The sequence below is a fragment of the Felis catus genome, chromosome F1, assembly GCF_018350175.1.
Source record: "Felis catus isolate Fca126 chromosome F1, F.catus_Fca126_mat1.0, whole genome shotgun sequence".
NCBI classification, from domain to species: Eukaryota; Metazoa; Chordata; class Mammalia; order Carnivora; family Felidae; genus Felis; species Felis catus.
In genome coordinates this window covers 12,311,192-12,334,890 of record NC_058384.1, presented here as the reverse complement: position 1 = coordinate 12,334,890, position 23,699 = coordinate 12,311,192, and the positions used below count along the sequence as shown (strand labels likewise).

The 23,699-nt window shown below is 44.6% G+C and overlaps 3 protein-coding genes, 1 long non-coding RNA gene and 1 other non-coding gene across 34 annotated transcripts in view; 4 read left to right on the top strand and 1 right to left on the bottom strand.

The window, feature by feature from the left end:
* Positions 1-2,426, top strand: part of KIFAP3 (kinesin associated protein 3) — a 174,705-nt gene extending 172,279 nt beyond the window's left edge. For all 4 annotated transcript variants that reach the window (XM_019821595.3, XM_011290890.4, XM_045049120.1 and 1 more), the window contains one exon: positions 1,950-2,426. In XM_019821595.3, the coding sequence (XP_019677154.1) occupies positions 1,950-2,058 (109 nt within the window). In that variant the 3' untranslated portion in view covers positions 2,059-2,426. The remainder of the gene's footprint in view (positions 1-1,949) is intronic.
* LOC109495562 overlaps positions 1-8,530 on the bottom strand; it is a 33,485-nt gene extending 24,955 nt beyond the window's left edge. The window contains exon 1 of the long non-coding RNA XR_002739307.2: positions 8,137-8,530. This is a non-coding gene — a long non-coding RNA (uncharacterized LOC109495562). The remainder of the gene's footprint in view (positions 1-8,136) is intronic.
* Positions 1-23,699, top strand: part of SELP (selectin P) — a 1,134,746-nt gene that overhangs the window by 876,798 nt on the left and 234,249 nt on the right. The window lies entirely within an intron of this gene.
* Positions 8,865-8,973, top strand: LOC111558492. The gene has a single exon (XR_002739392.2). It is a non-coding gene; the product is annotated as a U6 spliceosomal RNA (small nuclear RNA).
* SCYL3 (SCY1 like pseudokinase 3) overlaps positions 14,590-23,699 on the top strand; it is a 42,152-nt gene continuing 33,042 nt past the window's right edge. For 2 of the 16 annotated variants that reach the window (XM_045049126.1, XM_045049123.1), the window contains exons 1-3: positions 14,592-15,094; positions 15,638-16,171; positions 20,372-20,582. In XM_045049126.1, the coding sequence (XP_044905061.1) occupies positions 16,137-16,171; positions 20,372-20,582 (246 nt within the window). In that variant the 5' untranslated portion in view covers positions 14,592-15,094; positions 15,638-16,136. Of the gene's footprint in view, positions 15,095-15,159; positions 15,384-15,637; positions 16,172-20,351; positions 20,583-21,036; positions 21,085-23,699 lie in introns of those variants that run through there. The other 14 variants (XM_045049125.1, XM_011290895.4, XM_011290894.4 and 11 more) reach the window with 14 other exon arrangements.

The following is a 23,699-nucleotide window of genomic DNA, read 5'->3' as shown; positions in this document are numbered from 1 at the left end:
TTTGCGTATTTTCTTTACTGATCTACTCTGTGCCTCTTGTTTCCAAGCCCTTGGAAGCCTCTAGATTGATTGAGAAACAAAGATAAAATTAACTCTAGCTTAACCTAAGTCTCCTGCTATTAGGCCTCGGAAGAGATGCTAAAAAACATAAGCAGTGTCTGAAGGCAGGTAATAATTAGATGAAAAAGGAAGGAGTTGAAATGCATAAGCTATCCAGTCAACTTTTACGTAATTGAGAGTTGTCTGGATACATGAGTATTTGTTAGCCTTAGTGCTTCAGGAGAAAAAAATGTCAACGGCCGACTTTTCCTCTAATTTTAAACTGATGCAGGTGTATCTGTGTTCATGGACTGCATTAATTTCTGTAACATCTTTAAAGCTACCTCTAGAGCAGTGTTTCCCTTCATCATAAAACTAATCTTTCTTCCCAGGAGGCCAAGGTAGGAAGGATGTACTTCTATTTTGCCATTTCAAAATAAAACTCAGACTTAAAAATTGCAACCAATTTTTGGGAGAATCATAGACACATATTTAGAAGAAGCCCAAAAAGTTTGTTTCCTTCAGGATCACTCACTACAAATGCTGACCTAAAACTTAAATCTCAGAAATTCCATTTCCCTGAGCAGTAGATTCACATGAATAATACGCCCTATATGTGTTAGGTATTTTATATTTACTATCTCAGTATACACATGCACATATGTGTACACGCATACACAAATCATTTAAAACCTTTAATATTTTAATAGTTACTTCTACTGTGTTTTAACTTAACCTCGTTTTGAGTTTTGAGAGGAAGGTAGTGCCTACATGAGTACATTTTTAATCATACTGAGATTTTACTGATAAAGTATGTTTCCATCTAGTATATGCCTCAGATAATCTTAAATCATTTAAATATGTTATTTTTTTCAAAGTTCATGTTTCTATATTCTAAATTGTTTTCCTTTGATTGCAAATAAGCTCAGAAGCATTCACTGCATGAGCTGTGCATGAGCATGTTCTAGCTGCCATCTTTGCCTGGCCAGATAAGTACCTTGTCATTTGGCTAAGTGTTGGATAATTCTCTGATCCTTAAAAAGTGCCTTGGAGAACAGATTTTCTTTTAAATTTACTAATAGATGAAAGAATAATTTTTAAAGCAATAAAGTTTGTCCAGGTATCAAATGTCATTATAACGCCGAAGGTCATCTTTAGGCTTCTATTATTTCCATAGAATAAACTGACAAAATTTATAATTATCTTGTTGTAATTCAAAAGAAATGTATGACTTTTTTTTTTTGAGGAGTCAGAGAAGGATTTGCAGATCAAATCTAACTCAAATGTTGTAAAATTCCTTGTCCTGTTCTAGTCATAGGTTTATGGTATGATTTGACCCTGAGTGAGAGTTTTACTGCTAAAACTCAAAATGCATGCATGATTATTAACAATCCTATATGAAAAAAATTTTATTATCGATAACAAAACTCATTTTACAAGTTTTAGTATTGTCGTTCCCTAACAGTACTATACTGATAATTGCTAGCACATAAAATCTTTTCATATTCTGGCATAAAAGCCATATATAAATGTAATTTATGAAAACTTTTCTGATCTGTCCTCCTCTTTGTCTTGAATACTACCTGATGACAGAGGTTTCCAACATTTTTAACACACACTGTTAGAAATATTTATTATGCACATTTTTGTGGCTATATTAATTCAGTAAAATTAGTATTAAATATATATTATATATATAACGTGGGTGTGTGTGTGTATATATACACATACATATACACACACACACACACATATATATGTATGTATATATGAAGAAGAAAAATGCTTAATGATAGCTGCATTAATCACTTTTGCTGCTAGGAAGAAAATCTTGGAGGTGTCAAGTTCCCGGCCTCCTGTGTGGATGTGTGATGAAAAATATAACTTATCATTCCTTTTTCTCTTTTCAGCCTTGGAATGGATGGCTTTGGCCAATCAGTTGGCATTCTTGGACGCCCTGCCACAGCTTATGGATTCCGCCCTGATGAACCTTACTACTACGGCTATGGAACTCGATAAAGTCATCCCTTTCCATTTGTACTCTCAGCTTAGAAGAAATCTGTGTGGGTTGGGCTAACTTTGAATCTTGACTAATAATGCATGTTGATATTATTGTGGGTCTGTGCTTCTTTTTATTTTTTCCATGTTGTTAGCTACAAATTAACTCTGACCCCTCCGTCCTCTGTTAAGTATAGTTGATGTTTGACTTTGTTCACTCATCAAACCACATCTTGATGATGAATAACATTGCCCATGTTATTCAAAGAGACGCAAAAGAAAATGCTGAAAAGCAACTAGACTGGAAAACAAACACTACATTATGTACATTAAGTGACTAATTTAATTTCTATTAAAAAGAAGGATAAAGTACAAATGAATTAGCAAAAGTCATGTGTTTCTATTTAATGTGTATCATTAAGAGTTTCATGCTTATATAGGGTGTGTATGAATTTTCTTTTCCCCTGCCCTTTTTCCCCCCTCGTAAACTCTTAAGTGTTTTGTGTGATGTGTGCTACTTTAAAGTTTATAAAAAGAATGTCACCTCATTTTCCCATTCCATCTGCCTTTTCAGGGTTGCTTCCCAAAGTTAACAATGAGTTTTCAATCTACAGTGGAGCATGTGCCACAGGCTGTGTTATGTATGCGTGGAGTCTCTTCGCGATTTGAATTCCTGTCTTTCTGATTTTAAGGCAGAATACCTGAGACATCTGTTAGTGCACATGAACCTAGATTCGTATTGGGCTTTTAAATGTTGTTACTCATGGAATCTAAAGTATGGAAAAGCTGTAAGTCTCATTGAGGACAATTAAGGGATAGAATATTTTTCTCACCCATTTCCCATTTGTGTACTTGTCTTTGTAAGATTTAGGTAGTTAGAAATAGACATTATAATTAATGATGAGGTTTGAAAGTGATTCATATTACAGCGTTGGAGATTTACTTGAAAAACAAAGCAAAATGAATAACTATAATCTAGAGATATTTGCTTGAGTGCCTGCTATGGAAGGAATTATATGAGGCTTTGAAGGGAATTTATAGATCAAAGATAAGACTTCTGTCCTTGAATTGAAAATCTCATTGATCTACTACACAATTTATTTGGCTTGATTTATGTTTTTAGTAGAATAATAGAGCTGGAAAGGGCCTTTTAAATAACCCAGTCTATCTATGTATTTGAGAAACCAAACACATAAAAATTTTAAATATCATAAACAGATTTTCTTAATTACCTGCTATGTATAAGGAAGTATATACGCTTCTAGGGAATATGTGAATCTAAGATATGATTTGTGTCTTTGAACTCAGCAACCTAATTGATCTTTCTGAAAGCATACATTTATTTGTCTTAGTTTCCATTTTAACCACACAATATTAAAGCTGGTAAGGGTCTTTGATGCAAAACCCTGTCATGCTGTTTCAGCTGAAAAAATTGTGGCCAGGAGACATCAAAAGACTTGACCAAGCTTATATATTTGGTCAGTACCTGACCTGTCTCCATGTTTCCAATGCAATAACCTCAATACTAAATATTATTTTTCATACCTACAAAGTATAAAACATGCAATATAATAAGTGACATTAATAGAAAGATAAAGCAAACATTCTAACGTGTAACTTTCCTCATACTATTGTAAATTGATTTAGGAAGAGCGTCACCAACGATTCCTAACATTTCCAGGGCTGTGCTCCCTGAGGTTTACCTGCACGTGCTCGCTCTCTCTCTATTTTTGCATTAGTTCTGGAACTTCACAAAGTTAGAGATCGTGAACTCTCCATTCAGGCAGGGGCTGGTTTACCTTTACGTTATTTATGAAGGAATATTTTACTAAAGGAATAAGGAAGAATATCTAAAATTCTTACTTCAGACAACAAAAGATTTTGGCCTTGGGCACTTTTAGAAATACCATTTATATGTAAGTCAAATATCCTGGCCTCACTAAATTTTGACTACAGATTAAAGTCACATTTACTTTAATGACTAAATTGCCATGGCTTTTAGGCCTTGGTGTATAGCTGGAAATTATTTCTCCTCATGAGTTTTTTGCTCTTTCTGAGAGTTCCCGAAGGTCCTTTCTCACGTAGGGCCAGGAATAGGTTCCTCATGTTCTGTTTCCTTCTCCTGTCCCGCCCCCCCACCCCCCCACGGCTGCATCTGTGTTGGTCATGAATCCTAAGATTCATGATGCCTACCACATGGGAGAGCCACCATGTCCAGTCGGGACTTGGGGAAGGAGGACACTCTCTACCCCTTCCTATTGCCTTCCATAGGCGGGATAAGCACCTAGTGCTTAACTCTGCACAGCAGAGAACTGAAAGCTATAAATTTTGCCATGACTTTACAGAAGCTTCAGAAATGACAGATGGGGTACATCACACAAAGTAACCTGGTACTATTACCACTTGCAGCTCTGATCACAGCTGGCAGTCAGAAGCCTGTCACTCGGCCTTGCGTGCCAGGGCTTGCTCCAGGCCATGAGGGGTATGCTAAGAATCTTCAGGATAGGCCTAAGCCAGATGGTCAGAAGGTCCCACAGAAAAGAATGGTTTTTCTTCAACACAGTTGAAGGGCTGCTTTTAGAGTCTTTGTTTCTTGTAACAAGATTAGCTGTGACTAACCTCCTAGTCTTTAGTCATGAAACAGAGAATAAGAGAAAGATAAACTGATCTTCCTACTTTTTTCCAAACATTTCCTGGAGGGGTCTTGTCTAAATCCACCCAGCTGTTCTTGATTATTGGCAAGTCTTCCCAAATTCTGTCTTTGAGGATACCTTGAGGTTTTCAGTGAGGTGAGTTGTTGGGTTCTTTTGTGTCTATGCTAGTTCTGTGTTTTTGCTAGTTTAATGGGAATGTAGAAAACACTGGTATGTCCTCAGATATCAAAAATCCCACATATACATTTTAGCCATGTTCTTGAAAGTCTACTAAATTGGAGTGATAATGCATTAGGCTTCAACATATGTTCTCTTTGGAGTACAGCAGAACCTCCCTACTGTTTGGGATAAAGACTTGCCAGAAATAGAGAGCCATTAAAGATAGAATTAATACTGAAAAAAAATTAGTAATATGAAAGAAAAATTCTAAAAGCTCTCTGAGAAAGCAGAGGAGAAGAACATAGATTAAATATGAATAATATAGAAGGTAAAAATCAGAGCACCAACGTTTGCCTGGTTGGTTTTCCAATAAAAGAGTCCTTTTAAAAAGTATAGGAACGGGGTGCCTGGGTGGCTCAGTCGGTCAAATGTCCAACTTCGGCTCAGGTCATGATTTCACAGTCTGTGGGTTCGATCCCTGCATTAGGCTCTATGCTGACAGCTCAGAGCCTGGAAGCTGCTTCAGATTCTATGTCTTCCTCTCTCCCTTCCCTGCTCGTGCTCAGTCTTTCTCTCTCTCTGTCTCTCTCTCTCTCTCTCTCAGAAATAAACAAACATTAAAAATAAATAAATAAAACGGTATAGGAACAATAGCCAAGAATAGAAGAAAACATCCCTGAGCTAAAAAGGATTTCTTCCCTACAACATATGAATCATTTTTAAAAATGGGTGTGACATCTATCTTGACATATTCTGGAAGAATTCTTGAGAAAATGAACTGAAATTTCCTTAAGAATCCTGAAAAGAAAGAAAAAATGCCTTCCAAGAAACAGAGTACGCTCAGACTTTTGACATTAAGTGGCCCTAAGAACATCCTGTGACCCCAGAGTAAGTTGCAGGTGTACCTAGCAGGATTTCAGATCTGCAATGAACAATAACTTCCCATTGCACCCCTTTCAGAATGCAAGTATCCTTGGTGATTATCCTGTCCCTGTCTCACCTTTGTGTGTTGGGTGGGAGTGGACAGGGGAGGTGGCAGATAACTTCTTTCAGTTCACAAGTCTCTGAATCAAGAGGAACCATACTAGAGGAGACCCTGAAAACCACACCCAAGAAGCCTCACTTGAATATGATTTTGAATATGATTTTACGATGGTATCTTTCACTACAAGCCAGAGCCTAATGCCACAATGATATGAGACTTTGGGGGGAAGAGGTGAGCCTATTTTGCATGGGAACAGAAGGTCAATCATTGGGGCCAGAAGGCAATGTGTATTGACTGAAAAATATGGCCGTGGTATTCGTCAGGCTCTTCTCATCATGAGGTAGACTGTTTTATCACATCTTAAATTTGGGCTCACCCTGTATCTTGCCTTGACCAACAAAATGTGGCAGAAACGACGTAGGAGTCCAGGGCCTAGACCTCAAGAAGACCCACGGCCTCTGCCTTTGCCCTTGTGGATCACTCCCTGAGACTGACATGCTGTGAAAAACTGGGAGACAGAAGCCCTGCCGTCTCGGCTGAGCACACTCCCTCGGCTGACCTCTCACCAAAACGCAGTCTTGTGAATTCAAGCAAGACCCGAAGAAGAACCACCCAGCCAACCACAGAAAGTTGACTCTCTGTGAAAAATGATAAATCGCTGTTGTTTCAATTTTTGTAGTTTTGGGCTGATGCGGCAGGTTGTATTTTCAAAAGATGCCCGCCCCCATATATTCCATCTCACACACTCATCTTACAAAGTGATATTGATACTCCTCCATTTAGTAATGGAGTCTATGCCTCTTCCCCTTGAACATGGATGGACTTTTTTTTTTTTTAAACTGTTTCAACCACTAGAGTTAAGCGGAAGTCATAAAGGTGAAGCCTAAGTCCTAAAAATACTTTCAATTCTGCCTCCTTCCCTTGGGATGCTCATTCTGGAAGCCAGCTGCCATGATGTGAGAGGGCCAAGCCACATGGAGAGGCCACGTGTATGGGCTTCAGCAGGTGGCTGCAGCTGAGGTCCCAGCAGACAATCAGTCAACCGGCAGAGGCGAATGAGCTTCAGGTGATCCCAGCCCTCAAGCTACCCCAGCTGAGGCCACATGAGCCAAGATGAGCTGCCCTGCCATGCCCTGCCCAAAGCCCTACAAATTTGTGAGCAAAGTACGCAGTGTCTTATGTACTAAGTTTGTGATGTTTTGTGATGCGACAGTTGCTTCTATCAGGGATACATCCAAAGGCCTATAGAAATCCTCCAAATCACAAGTACTAGGACTTCCTTAAGCCTCTTCACTTTCTCTTCACATCCATCACCACCACAGGTATTTTCCATAGATAACAAAGATTATGAATTCACAAGAGTTATTACCCAAATGAAGACCACTAGAGAACCTACCACTCTGAAGTGCGAATAATTTAAATTCATCTCTCAGCAAAATTATCAGTTACTACAAATCATGATCTCTGAAAGCATTGAGAAAGATTTCCTTTGCCAGATGTCCAATATACAGGACTTCCACTGTAAAAAAATAATAATAAAATAAAAATAAATAGTTAAAAAATATTTGTATTTGATCATCACGACCACTCGATATAGAAACTCTGCAGTTTATTAACTGTGAGAAGAAATGTTTAACATGCACATCACCTCCTCTACTCCTTTTCTCTTCTAAGCCTCCTAATCTTGCTAGGTTGGCAGTTTGGGGAACTGAAGGAAATGATTCTGGAATCTGGAGGTTGGTAACTGCTACTTAAAAGCAGACTAAGTATCTCGTATGAGTCCGCTTTTTCCTCCTAACCTGCAATTTACCAACGTCTCAAGTGGGCTGTGTAATGAGCACTGGGCAAGTGTGTGACTGTTAAGTCAAACCCCACAGAGCACGAATATCCGAGCTTGCGCCAGGTGAACGTGGGGCTGCCCGTCAAGGCCCAGATCCCAGGAGGGCTGGCTAAGGAAGTGTTGCTTGTCAATTCGCTTAACTTTCAGAGCTCATTTACTTCCAGTGCTGGGTATGAAGGAATCTGTTTTAATTCAGTGATTTTGAAAAGGAGACCCACACAAGTTTGGGGAGCTCAAGGTATCTGCAAACTCTGGAAATGCGATGAGACACTTTGGAAAGGGAATCTGAGCTTGTCAATCATTTCTCGTTGAGATTAGTTCAGTCTACCTACTTGGAGCATTTCTAATGCCATCTTTATGACTTGCCAATTAATTTTCCGTTTTTCTGACACTTGATTTTCAACAAGGTCACCAGCTAGACCCCAAGACCCGACCTTCACTGCCCACCTGCCGGTACTCACCGACCTTCGTCCCACATTTTTCCTTCAGCTCTTCTTTCCAGCTTATCTCTTAATACAGGTCAAGTGGAACTGAAACTGCCCCTCCACCGATAGCGACCTCCAGCAGGCCCGGACCACCCAGACCGGTGTGAGCAAAACCCCTGACTGGCGCCTGCGCAGATAGAGCGACCACTAGAATGACTGACAACTACCTGTAGCTCATTATAATACTAAGATCTCCGCCCAAGAAGGAGCACAAACCTCCTTTACATAATATACAAAGTATGCATAGGCCTGTTTCCTTAAGGCGCATGCGCAGCCTTAGGCCCGCCCCTACATCCCAGGACAAGGCTTCCTTATCTGAATATTCGTTCTAACCCTAAAGAGGGTTCCTTCTAACCCATCCACCCTTGCTGGAGGAATCACGGCTTTGGAAACCTTTCCCGGTGATCTCTGTATGTGCTGCAGATAAATTTACTTTGTGCGGCAACTCCTCCTGATGTAGTTTCTATCTGGGACTTGCCGCGCTGTGAACTCAGGTTAGTTCAGTTACAATAACACAGAATATGACACAAGTCCCTGCTATCAATGTAGAGTTCTCTTTTGTTACAAGTGTTGCACAATGACCTGATGAATATATCCATTCTCCTTCACATGCACACCTGTGCCTGCTCACACACATTACGTGGGCTTTATTTTTTAATTGAGAAATAATTCATGTAAAAGTCACCATTTAAATGCACAATTCAGTGCTCGCTTGGGCGGCACATATACTAAAATGGGAACGATACAGAGAAGATTAGCCTGGCCCCGGCACACAAGGATGACACACAAATTCCTGAAGCTTCCATATTTAAAAAAGAAAAAAAGTACAGTTCAGGGGCGCCTGGGTGGCTCAGTCAGTTAGGCATCGCACTCTGGATTTCGGCTCAGGTTTGTGAGTTCGAGCCCCGCATCAGGCTCTGCACTGACAGCACGGAGCGTGCTTGGGATTCTCTGATTCTCTCTCTCTCTCTCTCTCTGCCCCTCCCCTGCTCATGCTTGTTCTCTCAGTGTTTTTTAGTATACCCGTAAGGTTGTGCAACCTTCACAATGATCTAATTCCAGGACATTTTCATTACCCCCCCCCCAAAATTGCCATACCATTTGACAATTCCCATTTCCCCTCTACCCTCAGGCCCTGGCAACCATTCGTCTGCTTTCTGTCTCTATGGATTTACCTGTCCTGGACATTTCATAGAAATGGAATCAGACAATATGTGGCTTTTTTGCGTCTGGCTTCTTTCGTGTAGCAGAAGGTCCTCAGGCTCCCTCTGTGTTGTAGCATGTATCAATACTTCTTATATCAAGAATGATGTTCCATTGTATGGATATACCACATCTTGTTTTTCCATTCATCGCTGTCGCCACTCCTTAGGCAGCAATACAGCACTCAGAACGAAGACACAGTAAAGTTCCAAGTGCACCCATCTACCTAAGCAATGTGGTTACCACCATGGGGAGCAGAAGAGTGCCGGGGTACTGAGCCCCCATCTGAAACCTGACCAAGCTTATTCCCCAGCCTTGCCTTTGTTGTGAGTTTGTCTGATGGCGTCTCCCTCTGTTTTAGTTGTTCTCTCCCCAAACTCTTTCGTGTGATGTTTTCATATAATACCTAATCATTCTCCCTTGGTCGGATTTTCTGTTATTAAAATGCCTGTTTACAAACTTTGTGTAGGGTTACTCTGATCTCAGCACTCGTCTACCTGATTCCATCAGGTCTTGCTCGGTGTCTTGAAGGTGGGAAAGGCAGATGAGCCCTTCTTCCGCTCTTGCCTCTTCTCAAAAGAGCAGGGGGGGCTCCTGTGTGGCTCAGTCGGTTAAGCATCCCACACTTGATTTCACCTCAGGTCATGCGCTCACAGTTGTGGGATCGAGCCCCACATCAGGCTCTACGCTCACAGCCGGGTGGAGCCTGCTTGGGATTCTCTCTCTCCCTCTCTGTCTGCGCCCCCTCCCTCAAAATAAATAAATAAACATTAAAAAAAAAAAAAAAAAGAACAGGAAGCAGTGGTGGTGCCATCCTTTGCACTTTTGTGACACAGGTGTCTTTCCTGTCCGCTTGGTTGTCCAAACCAGTGTGGTGACAGTCTCACTGGAATCTATTTACCCCATACGGTGGGGAAAAGTAAATGAAAGAATGAAGAGGATCAGTGAAGAGAAACGTTGGGAGAAAAAGCGAAAATAATTTTTTAAGAACTTTGGTGCCTAAAGTGGGGGCCGAAGCCTGCAGGAGGAGCTCTGAAATCTCTGGGAGAGCTTTGCTCACTTTTTTTAAAACCATGTTTGCTGACCATGGGACAGACCCTTTGTGGACTCCGTTTGTCCTCTGAGCACTCCATTGTTCCATCCCGATGCTTCTTCCTCGATTTAGAACACAGACTAGGGTGAGTGTTTGCAGGGAGCAGGGGGTAACTCGGGAGGTAGCAGGAGTCACTCAGGAAGACTCGGGGGAGTGGCAAGAACAGGGACTTTTTTTTTTTTCTTAAGGAAACTGAGCAAATAATGTTTAACTTATTCTGAGCTAGAAGTGCAGCTTTGAAGACAACTGAGAAAATCGCAGAGAATCATGCATCGCTATTTCTCGGCTTAAGTGTGTGACATTAACTCAATTGCCATCTGTACCTTATCAGGAAATGTGCACGTGCTGTATCCTTCCGTCTTTCCTATCAAATGCTTCTCGGCTACTATGGCACGCCCGCTCCCCCCCCCCCCAACATTGTTACCACATAATGAAGAATCACAGTGGAGGCCAGTTTTATAGATGTAAGGCCGCAAGAGCTTCCAATCTAAGTCTACATTTCAGCTCCTCAGTCCTTTATTAAATTCAAAATTATAGAAGTAACATATGCTCACTGTAACACATAAAGCAATATGCAGATACATATTACAAAAGAAGTAATCCCCTCTCTAACCCTATACAGGGACCATTAACAGACTAGTAGATATCCTTCTATATTTCCATTCATTCTGTTAAGAACAAAATTCGACCAAATAAATTTGGAGATCTAGCTGGCTTCCTTAAACGATTCCGGAATGGGTCAGAATACCATCTAGCAAGCAGAGGGGAGCTCTGAGCAGCTGTATAAAGGGAAGGTTTTTTTATAGGAAGGAGGGTGGGGCTGGAAAACTATTCTTTAAAAAAAGGGGGAGGGGGGCGGGCACCTGGGTGGCTCAGTCCTTTAAGCATCTGACTCTTGATTTCGGCTCAGGTCATGATCTCACAGTTCATGGATTCCAGCCCCACATCGGGCTCTGATGTTAACAGTGCAGAGCCTGCTTGGGATTCTCTCTCTCTCTCTCTCTCTCTCTCTCTCTCTCTCTCTCCACCCCTCCCTCACTTGCATATTCTCTCTCCCTCTCTCAAAAATAAACTTAATTTAAAAAAAAAGAAATTACCCTTTTGTAAGAGATATTTACATGTAGAAGGGAAATCTCCATTCATAAAAGAGGGATGACCCTAACTCTCTAGAAACTGTTATCAATGGAGAAGAAATGGATTTAAATCTACCTACTAACCTTGTCCTTGTTTACTGGACTTTTCCTGGTAACCTTCCAGAAATGTCTCCCCCACCACAAACCCTTCTGTCTTTAGCTGGAGATGGGATTTAAGGTGATGGCTTTGGCCATTTTGGTGAGTTACTTAGTTTTCCTGGGTCTTTCCCATGTGTATAGGAAGTACTCATGTTACTAAACTTTTGTTTGATTTTCTCCTGTTCATCTGTTTCATGTCAATTTAATCCTTAGTAGAGCTGGAAGAATCTTGAAGAGCAGAGTAGAATTCCTCCTCCTCAACACCTTGTTTTGTTTTTTAATAGAACTTATCATTGTGAAAACTAACCTTTGTTCATTTATACACTTAGTGTCTATTTCTCCCCTTATCCGTCAAACCCCTAAAATTTGAGGGAGGCCTGTGAGAACAGGGAATTAATCTTACATCGTTTGCCGATGTTTCCTCAGTCTTTACAGCAGAGGTTGATACACCATGACCATTTATAAAGTATTTGCTGGGGGCGCCTGGGTGGCTCAGTAAGTTGAGCATACAACTTCAGCTCAGGTCATGATCTCATGGTTTGTGGGTTCAAGCCCTGCGTCTTGGAGCCTGCTTCAGATTCTGTGTCTCCCTCTCTCTCTCTCTCTCTGCCTCTACCCCACTTGTGCGTGCTCTCTCTGTCTCTCAAAAATAAATAAATAAACATTGGAAAAAAATAAAGTATTTGCTGTACTGAGTAAGTAAACAAGGAGCAAATGTCAGGAAAGCCTTAGAGGAATCAGGGAAGTGTAGAGTCATTTAGTTCCTATCTAGCCTCACACAACAGTAGCTTGAAACTTACATACTGAAGCCGGGGCAGGGAACTTCGCAAAACTAAGATAACTTTTCTAGCATTAAGCTACTCACACACCCTCAATCACTTAAAAAGGGGAAAAAAAAAAGTTTTATTTGGGCCCCTTGAACCCACGTTTTTGCAATGATTGTGTCTTCTTCCTTCTTAGTGGTCAGCATAGTACATGACACAGAAAAGGTATATGTTAAATATTTGTGGAATAAATATTAGTGTGTAACAACATGAAGTTTAAATTTTGGGGGGCGCGTGGGTGGCGCAGTCGGTTGAGCGTCCGACTTCAGCCAGGTCACGATCTCGCAGTCCGTGAGTTCGAGCCCCGCGTCGGGCTCTGGGCTGATGGCTCAGAGCCTGGAGCCTGTTTCCGATTCTGTGTCTCCCTCTCTCTCTGCCCCTCCCCCGTTCATGCTCTGTCTCTCTCTGTCCCCAAAATAAATAAACGTTGAAAAAAAAATTAAAAAAAAAAATTTGCAACATTTGTATAGTGTTCACAGTTTCCAAAGCGATGCCAATATTCCTTAAAGCATGGGCGTCACGATGTCTGTTGGCGATTTAAATGATTTCCGCATTGACAGTGGAATATTCTGCGTGGGTTAATTGGTTGAAGCTATGCCTAGACGCAGCATTCTAGTAATCAGGAATCTACACTCCAGGGGTTGCTAGCTGGAATCATTCCAGAAAGGCTACATTCCAGAGATGGAGCTACAAACACTTTAGCCAACTGGATCGCTGATGGCACTGGATGCTTTGCTAATTATCATGATGAGTGTCAGAAGTGAGTATTTATTGGCAAAAGTAACAACTTATTAATTATCATGATGACTAGTAGAAATGGGCTCTCAAAAGAATTCAAGCTGGGTGAATTGTTTAAAATATTTTAGAAAATGCTCTCCACATCTGAGTGAACAGGGTCTAAAAATTCAAGGTGTCCTCAGCCTTCGGAGATTCCATTTGAGGCTGCATCCCTAGTGGTGCTGGCTCTACCACTGGTCTGTAAGATCTCTGGTTGCCAGATGGTGACTATGTGGCATCATCCACAGGTGGCCCAGAAATGTGATGTGCTGCCCAAGGAAGCCAAAGGGTGGAGGGAGGGAGGTGAACCCGTTTCTGCCTCTCAACTTTCTAGTGCAAGGTGGTGGTCACACAGCCTCGGGCTGTATTCTCCAAAATGATGGTCACTACCCACAGGTGACTACTGAGCATTAAAATATGGTTAGTCCAAATTGTAAAATATACATAGCAGATTTTGAAGACAGTACAAAAATGTCAGTAACACAGTATTTTTTTTTTTTTTTACTATTGAATGCATATTTCAAAGACAATCTTCCGGATATACTGTGTTTAAATATATTAAAATTAACTTCACCTCATCTTTTTTTCTTTAGTAAAAGATTTAAAAGTTTTAAAGACTTAAATCTTTAAAGATTAAAAAGTTTTAAAAAGATGAAAAGTTTTTAAGGTGGCTTCTAGCGAAGTTAATATGTGGCTTGAATTCAGTTTCTATAGGCCAGTGCTGACCCAGAATAGACAGCTCAGCCATTGTCAAGTTTATCCGGCAGATTAAATACTATATGTGCCTACCTCCCTATAAACATGCGTTTAATACATTTCTGAATGTGGAGCAAAAGTAGGCCGAGTTGCTTTCTTTTAACCTCAGGAGGAAATTGTGGTGTCCTTATCCATCTTAAACCTTTTCAGCGACCAGAAACTTTCAGCTCCCAGAAAGAAACTACAAGTTTTGGATGATCAAATTATTGAGGTCAGCTGTCAACTGTGAGGTTGTATTAAGCAGTAGTGATGGCTGCCACTACTGCGATCATACAGATGAGAACAGGGAAACACACACAGAATCCTATTAAGTAGAAACCATTAACATTAACAGGTGCTATTAACATGATTAAGCCCAATGTACGCTGAATTAAGCGTAACTTCAAACTTCCCGACTCAAAGGTTTAAGCTTGAACCACCATCACCTCCGCCAGCTTCAGCCGCAGTTCCGCACGACTTCAGCCCACGCGGCGCAACCAATCGCGGCTGCGGGGGTGAGTGACGTCACTCTCCTAAAAGTCCAGGCCAATTTCCATACTTCTTTTCTGCGACCAGCCCCTTTACTATTTGTTGGAGGCCACGGCGGCCATTTTGGATTCGGGCGGGTGTCAAATTAAAACCGCGCGGCTAAACGCCTAAAACTTACAATCAAGACAAACTCGCGAGTTCAACTCAAACGCCAAGAGAGGAGACATCTTCACAAACCAGCCAGGCCGCTGGGAGCAGGGCGCGAAGTGCCGACCGGCTCCGGCGCCCACACTCAAGATGGCGCCGGCCTGAGCGTCACCTGTGCCGCCTCTCTCTCTCTCTCTCTCTCTCTCGGTTCCGGGTTCGTTCGCCTCAGTGGTGGCGTCGGAGGGCTGAAGGCTGGCGTTCTGTCCGGTTTCCGGACCCGTCTCTATGGTGTCGGAGGGAGCATACCCCCCGAAGATCTGTGGGTGTAGTGGCCACAGCCTCACAGGGTAGGCGAGGGTGGCTGGTGTCAACAGGGGGCGAAGAGGGCACCGGAGCCAAGACCCTCGGCCGCCTCCCCCGCCGGCCTCCCGCAGGTAACAGGGCGCCCTGCGCCGCGTCCTCCGTCCGTGCGGGACCGGGCCGCGGGGGAGGGGCCGGGCCGGGCGCGGAGACGGTGGGCGCGCGCCCCGCTCGCGGGTCCGCGCTCGGCGCGGCGCCGCTGCCGGTTGAGCTGTGCCCTCCGCCTCCGCGCAGCCTCCCCCTGCTTGGTGCGGGGCGCCCTTCGCCTCTGGGCTTCGGGGGCGACCCCCGCCCGGCGCGTTGCTGGCGGCCGGAGCCAGCGAAAGAAGCCGCGGAGCTCGGCCTCGCGGGCAGGTGTGGAAGGTGAGGGGCCAGCGAGCGGGAGCGCCGTCCCCGCCCACCCCGAGCCGGGTCGCGGTGGGACCCCGCTGGCCCCCGGGCAGCCCTCCCCGCCGCGGGTCGGGCGAGTGTGCGCGGTGCCGCCGGAGCGGTGGGAGCCGGGGGTCGCGCCCGCGCCGGGAAACCGCCTGCGTTCCTTCTCCAAGACGAGTGCCGGGCCCCCGGAGGCCCAGCGGGCTCTGTCCTTGCCTAGTACCTTTTTTTTTTTTTTTTTTTAGAATAAAGATGAAACATTTCTCGGAAGAGCGTGTTTAGGAAACCATGTGAATACTGAGTCGGGTCCTGAATTCTGGAATCACCGTTACTGCTGTTTTTAAGGACCTGTGTGCGTACCCACGTAACATTTCAAATCCTAGCTGAAATCATACTTGTTTTGGTCCGTAAAGGCGTCTTTACGTATTGCTGGTCAGCTAGCAATGCTGGACTGCGTTCATTACAGAGAACGTGTACTTGAAACAGATCACAGCAAAGGGCCCGAGTAATGTTAGCACCAGATAACAAAGTATCGATGAGTATAGGGCGTCCTTAGAACTCACGATGCAAGCCTTTATCTTTGGAACCTCCAAGCTAAGAGAGCTAGAACCAAGATCATCTCGATTAATTGCTGTGGAAGAACAGAGGGAGAGAGAGTTCCCCAGATGACATCGATTTCTTAGTAGGAGTTGCCCGGTGACCTAGACAAGCGCTTGCATAATCCACAGGTGGCCCAGAAATGTGATGTGCTGCCCAAGGAAGCTAAAGGGTGGAGGAAGGTAGGTGAACCCATGTTTCAAGAGCAGACCTTGCCGACCCAACATCGTATTATAGAGAGAGGGGATGGTAAATTCTGCAGAATATCCATGCTCTCCTTTTCTGTCTTCTTGTAACTTTTTTTTTTTCTCGTGACTTCTTGACTTCAAAGCAGACAACAGCACATCTTTTTGTTGCCACCTGATGAAGTTTGCCCTGCACTTAGGCTGTAATCCTACTCTAATGTGAGCATTGCAGTCCTGACGTGGGAAGACTTCTGTCCACGTTAATCACGCTTTCAAAACAGTAAAATGGCAGCCTTTGTCCCAAGGAAGGGAGTCTCGTCTTGCCTTTTTTCTTTTCTTTCTCTTTTCTTGTTTTTAATGTTTGTCGATTTTCAGAGAGAGAGAGAGAGAGAGTGCGAGTGCGAGCAGCAGAGGGGCAGAGAGAGGGAGAGAGAATCCCAAGCAGGCCCCGTGCTGTCGGCGCAGAGCCTGACATGGCCTCGGTCCCACAAACCATGAGATCCATGACCTGAGCTGGAACCAGGAGTCAGAAGTTTGACTGAGCCCGTCAGGCGCCCCCCCCCCCCCTTTCTTTTTTTTAAGTTGTATTTCTTGGGGTCTTAGACCCAATATATCCACTGCTAAGAAAAACTGGTTTTAACCGCTTAAAGCTTTCCTAACTCTAGGTGTTGTTGGGCCCAGTGTTCTGGCAACGACGTAGTTTGCTATTGAGAAATGACTAAGTAAACTATATGTCCCTTGCTGTGCCTCTGCCGAGTGCCATTCAGTCAGCCAGAGCACCGCCCCTGCATCCTGGTGGCCGTCTTGTCTCCTTTGAGGACGAATGCTAAAACTACACGAACACCGTGCTTTCCTCCCAAGAGGATTTTCATTTTCTTGCAGTTCCCCGTGTTGGTTTTGAAAAGCTGTATTTTGCGGCTAAGAGAGAAGGAAGTTAGACTGGCCTCCGTTACACACTCTTCAAAGTAACACTTCTCTGACTAATGCCTCCGTTCTCACAGAGGAGTTCTAGAGAAGTAGGCATCTTCTGCTGATGAAGTGGCAGCTGGGGTCAAAGAACATGGACCTCTCAAGCTGCCCCCTCATGCCGGCCCCGGTTGTAAGGCTGCCCATGTGGCGGTGAGGAAGTGCATTTCCAGCTGGGCTTCTGGAAGCCTCGAGATGGAGGGTAGTAACGCGCCCCTGCAGATCTGACGAAGCTACTCCCAGTGTTTGCTCTTCCTTCTGCCAGCTGCCTTCCTCCGAGCTTGCCAAGTTTCTGCTTCTTCGTGGCTTTGGCCGGCCATGGCCCTGACTCCACCTCATGGCATCCTTTTACCTTCAGCAAATAGAAATATGCCTTGCGCGTTCAGATTCCCGAGGCAGATAAAGACCTGGCCGGGGGTCCTAGAGATGGCTAATGTGTGAATTGACTGCCCTTTGGCCCAGGGTAGGCACCTGACCCATTAACTGTGTCCTAGAGGAGAGGGGCAACATTCCAACTGCTGAACGTGACCTTCGCTGTTCAGCGGGGGCGTTGTCACAGGTACCATGCCGTCTCCAGAACAGGGGAGTTAACGGGAGCTGGTTTTCTCCGTGAGCCCGCGTAGACACTTTATTTGTAGGCCCGGTAGAAAGGTGAGCGTTACACATAGTTCGGATACTTGGCATTTTTAATACTGTTTATCCCCCTGCTGTTGTTAAGGTCAACTGCAGAATAGGGAGGAGCCCAGTGGATTTGTTACGAAGACGACTTCGTTCTTATCCTCAGAAGTATTCTTGGATTTTTGAACAGTTTCAATTTTAGATAGTTTTAGCTTTGCCCATGTTGTGTTCTTTATATAACGATGTGTGTGGGTCTGTAGGCACTTGGAATTCTCTGTTTTAGGCATGTGTCTTCAGCGGCCCCGCATACTTTGGTAACACAGAAAGTGTTGTGTGGAACTTCTCTAAAGTGGAACAAAAAAATCCAAGTAGAGGGTCTATGTATGATGATTGTTGGGTGTGTGTTTGTTCAAAGGGTGCAATTTTTAAACTGAAATTTTTAAAGGTCTCTGTAGAATTTTTGGCCATGTTATTTAGAACTGGCAACTTCTTACCACGTCCACCAGAGTTAGTAAGAACTCTTTTTATGTTTTATTTTTTCTATTACGGTAAAGCCAGAACTGCAGACTGACTGCCACAGATTTTTCAAACGTGTGTTATTTGGCCCGTACAGGTTTGAACACATTCGAGCCAGCACTGAAAAATACGGAGATTTCCACATAAATATTCAGGCTCTTGGATCCTTATGATAAATGACCTGATCTGGCAGGCCTGGCTGGGACATTGTGACGGCCGCTCCCTGCAGAGTGCGGGCCTTGTCAGCAGGTGCCTGTCACACGCAGGGCCCTCTGCTCCTCCCCCAATACTGTGGGGCCACTTTGCAATACCTGCTGTAGCCGTGGAAGTTTGTACCCCCGTTGTAAAGAAAGGTGTGTGCTTAGTGTAGAAGGTTTGGAAATGCAGGTGCATGTCTGTCTGTGACTTCCTCGTGATCCGACACAGACAGCAAACCTCTGTTAATACTTGAACATTTTTTCAGGCCTTTCTATGTCTGTGTGTATCTGTATGTATATAGACACATACACAGATACAACTTTATTGAGGTATAATTGATGTGCAATAAACATATTTAAACCCTACAATTAAAAGTTTCGGTATTTGTTATCACCTTTAACCATAATCAAGTTAGTGAATAAATCTATTCCCCCACAAGTCTCCTTACACCCCTTGCAATCCTTTCCCCTCTCCTGGTCCCTGTAACGGGGCTCCTACCCCAGGCAACCACTCATCTGTTTTCTATCACTGCGTTTTCTAGGTGTTCCTGTCTGTGTGGGTGTTTTAGCATCTGGGATGATACAGTTTTGCACTTTCCCCTTTTTACCTAGCCCGACTTTGAAGAGCAGTGGGAGTGCACCCTTCCTTCCTTCCTTCCTTCCTTCCTTCCTTCCTTCCTTCCTTCCTTCCTTCCTTCCTTTCCTTCCTTCCTTCCTTCCTTTTTCTTTTTCTTTCCTTCCTTCCTTCTTCTTTCCTTCCTTCTTTCCTTCCTTCTTTCCTTCTTCCTTCCTTCCTTCCTTCCTCTTTCTTTCTCTTTCTTTTCTTCCTTCCTTTCTTCCTTTCTTTTCCTTCCTTCCTTCCTTCCTTCCTTCCTTCCTTCCTTCCTTCCTTCCTTTCCTTCCTTCCTTCCTTCCTTTTTCTTTTTCTTTCCTTCCTTCTTTCCTTCCTTCCTTCTTTCCTTCTTCCTTCCTTCCTTCCTTTCTCTTTCTCTTTCTTTCTTTTCTTCCTTCCTTTCTTTTTCTTTCTTTCCTTCTTTCTTCCTTCCTTTCTTCCTCTTCCTTCCTTCCTTCCTTCCTTCCTTCCTTCCTTCCTTCCTTCCTTCCTTCCTTCCTTCCTTCCTTCCAGTTTATTTACTTATTTTAAGAGAGAGGAAAGGTGCAGAGAATGAGGGAGAGAGAGAATCCCAGGCAGGCCCTACACTACCAGCGCTGACCCTGACTCCGTGCTCTAACCCACAAACCGGGAGATCACTACCTGAGCAGGAAATCAAGAGTCCCAAGACTGAGCCACCCAGGCACCCTCTTTCTGTTTATTGTCATCGTGTTCAGCCAGTTGTCTCTATCCCACTGTTTTCCTGGTGCTCCCGGGCCGTTGCCCGGCGCGTGAACTCTCCATTTGTTAACACGTTTTTCATCATTGAGAGAACCACTCTCCAGTTTGTTTGGTTCTTGTTCTAATTTTAAGTTCTTATAGACATACAGGAGTTTTCTCATTGGTGAATAATGACGGTTTGCAACAGGCTCCTGTGAGGCAGGATATGCGAGCAGGTTAGGGAGCACGGGTGATCTTATTCTGGTTTTGATCAGCTGGCGCTGTGAGCGTTCCGTGAGTGTGCGTGTGTGTGCGCGCGTGCGCGTGCGCGCACATGTGTGGGGGAGGGTCGCGAGGGGCAGTAACTGCACGTGGCCTGGTAGGTGCGTTTTCTCGTAGAGCCTCAGTTGTTCCTTGACAGGCACCGCCGGTGACTTGGGCGGCACTTGGCCAGCATTTGGCGTCCTTGTTGTGGGCGGCCTGGCCGATGGGGACTGGAGGGCCGGGTGGGTGGGAGCGGCGGGGCCCCCGCACGCAGTGATCTCCCCTCCCCCCCGACCCCCCGCAGGTGGAGGCTTATGTGTGCAGGTGTTTTCCTCCTTCCTCAGCTGTGCCGGGCCTCCCGGCGGAAGGCATGGGCTCGGAGAGCAGCGCCCTGAAGAGCTACGCGCTGACGGAGCCCGCGTTCACCCTGCCGGCCGGCCTGGCCGTGCACCCCGCCGCGCTGCAGGATGGCCGGCGCGCCTCGGTCTTCGTGTACCGGAGAGACCATGAGGACCGCGTGAACAAGGCCGCCAAGGTACCGCGTGCGCGGCGGCGCTCGCCTTTGGTGGGGGGGGGGGGGTTCACTGCCTCGCTTCCTGTTAAGAAATACGAAGCGGAACTTAACGAGGGTCACAGGAGGGCGATCTTGAGGAATCGTGTTTTTGTTCATGACCTTCGTGGTTGTCCTGGGGCGGCGGGGGGGGGGGGGGGGGGGGGGGGGGGGGGGGGGTGCGGGGAGAGGGGCTCAGTCGGTTATGCGTCGGACTCTCGACTTGGGCTCAGGTCATGATCTCGCGGTTCGTGGGTTCGAGCCCCACGTCCGGGTCTCTGCTGACAGCTCGGAGCCTGGAGCCTGCTTTGGAGTCTGTGCTTCCCTCTCTCTCTGCCCCTCCCCTGCTCATGCTCTGTATCTCTCTCTCTCTCTCTCAAAAATAAACATTAAACAGCAACAAAAAAAGAACATAGTTGTCCTCCCTCATGGGAAAATCTCCAACTTGCAGGACATGTTGGAACCAAAAAGCTTCGGAAAACGCAGGGTGAGAGCTTTTATCATATTGTTTTAGTGAGGAAGTTCGGAAGGTAATTTTCCATGGCTAAATTAAGGTAGAGTTTAATCGAGTTTAGCAAAAATCTGTAAGTGTTGACATTTTGGTAAGTATATGATTTAATTTGTAAAGTTTATTTATATTTATTTTATGTCTTTTAACTTTTATTTTCATTTTTAGCTTTTTAGTTTTTGCATTTCAGGTTTTAAATTTGAGTATAGTTGTTGACACACAGTGTTAGTTTCAGGCGTACAACATACTGATCCACCTTCTCTATACAACATACTGTGCTCACCTTTAGCGTATTGATGACGGACCTAGAAATAAAGTAGTTTAGAAACTGCAGGTACTATTTTTTCTTTTCCAGGACTATTGTGATGTCCCAGAAAGAATGTTGGCCTGGGTTCTGGTTCTTGCTGAGGGACCTTAGTCGCTTCATTCACTTTTAGAGGCTTCAGTTTCCTCTTCAAGGAGGGGGGTCCTCCTGGCTCACACCTTCCAGATGCTGATCCTGGAAGGGGACCAGTGTATTAGCAGGTGCTTGTGCACTGTCGGGGGACCCCAGCCTCTGATTAGAAAACGTGATTGTACCTCGGAATATAATTCAATAAAACAACCCTAAGTGTCTTTATTTTTTTTTTTAAAGTTTATTTTATTTTGAGAGAACACAAGTATGTATGAGCAGGGGAGGGGCAGAGAAGAGGGAGAGAGAGAATCCCACACAGGGTCCACCCTGACCGCCCAGAGCCTGATGCAGGGCTTGAACCCACGAACTGCGAGATCATGACCTGAGCTGAAATCAAGAGTCAGACACCCAGCCACCTGAGCCACCCAGCTGCCCCTGTTAAAATTTCTTTTATTGTAATTTTGCAAAAGATAAAATGCCTTGCTTCTCTGTTGTATTCTTACTTGCAGTTAATATCTGACATACTTCCTATTATCTTCATCTCATAAGGTAGCACGTTTTTTAAGTAAAAAAATGAGGATGACTGTTATTAGTGAAGTACTAGAGATTTATCATCTTTCTTAGCTTTTTTTTCTAAATAAGTTCATAAGATTATTTAACATTGTTTTGTTTATTTTTGAGAGAGAGAGAGCACAAGCAGAGAGGAGCAGAGAGGTGGGGGGGGGGGGCGGGACAGACGATCTGAAGCAGGCTCTGTGCTGACAGCACAAAGCCTGATGTGGGGCTTGATCTCCTGGTTCGTGAGATCGTGACCTGAGCCGAAGTTGGACGCTTAGCCAACTGAGCCCCAGGGTTTTTTAGCACTATGTTATTCTTTATGATATGTGTGCCAAGAAAGTTGAACAACCCAGATCATGGTGTTTTTAAACAAGAAAAGTAAAGCTGCACTGTCGGTGTCTGAGGGCTCGTATGCTGCAGGGACTGTGAGCTTGAGACAGAAGATTTCTCCCCCCCTTAGTACAGACCCTTCTAAACCAAGGCTGAGTCTTTTCCAGTACTTTATACTTGTCTCCTCTATTCTTCAGGCCATCTTGTGGCTTTAAATACCTGAGACCCGAACCTGAGAAATTTGAAATGTCTACAAAATGATAAGGTGTTTCAGTGCAGGTCACAGTTCTTAAAAACACGTGCCACGTTTCATTGGGTTATAGGACCTTGGTGTTCCTAGATTCCTGAAATAGTAGAACAGTATGTCCAGCTCACCTCACTTTCTCTAGAGTTCAGGCTCCCGGTCCTACCTTTGACGGTTTTGGTGGCCACTTCCGACAGATGGACAGTGTTTTCCTCGCGTATACTGTTAGGTCGTGAGTGTAGTGTTTCTCTAGTATTATAAATAAACTACAGTCACAATGCAGGGCAGCCTGTGGAATAAGATGAAACATGGTATAACCTTTCTCTACAAAACGATACTAGACGTTCTTCAAGTCCATCAGATCCTATCATTTTATCTTGAAGTCACTAGCTATAATAGTATAATTTTCTCACCGGTGGTTAGGACTCATTTCTGAGGAATAGTAAGGAATGATAACTCCTAAATCAGAGTGTGGTTCCCGTAGTTTGCTCTAATCCCAGTGCTTAGGTGGGACCTTGTGGTGAGGACAAGCTCGTGAATGACCCTGAGTGTATTCATAACCAGGCAGCCACGTTAACTCGACGAGTGCGTTTGTGGACGCTGTGCACCTGCCTTGGGAGACACTGTGCTCTTCTCCATGACTCAGGCCGCTTTCTGGAAGGGTTGGTCAATATATTTGGGGTTGCACAGTGTGTGGTCATGAGGAAGAAATAGAAGATCGCTTGCCTTCCCCTTGGGGAATGCTTTACCGCTCTTCCTTATATACTGACATGCTCTTTCTGTTCCTCTCCCCCTTCGCCCTTTTCTGTGCTGTTTACAACCCTTATTCTAAGAAATCAACTGCCCTCCATTGTCAGCTGGTTCTCTTCCAAGGCTCCTGATCATCATCCATTCAGAAGAACTTAAGAAGTGCCCCCATCCCCCAGGTGTGTTGGGCCACCTCCAGATGGCGCAGGCTCCTTCCCAGCCTCGGCTCTCCCCAACAATTTCCAGACTTCGGGTTCTCGTCCATTCTCTTCTGGTGCTTATGTCTGGCCTTCTGCCCCCGACGAAGTAACTGCTGAGCCC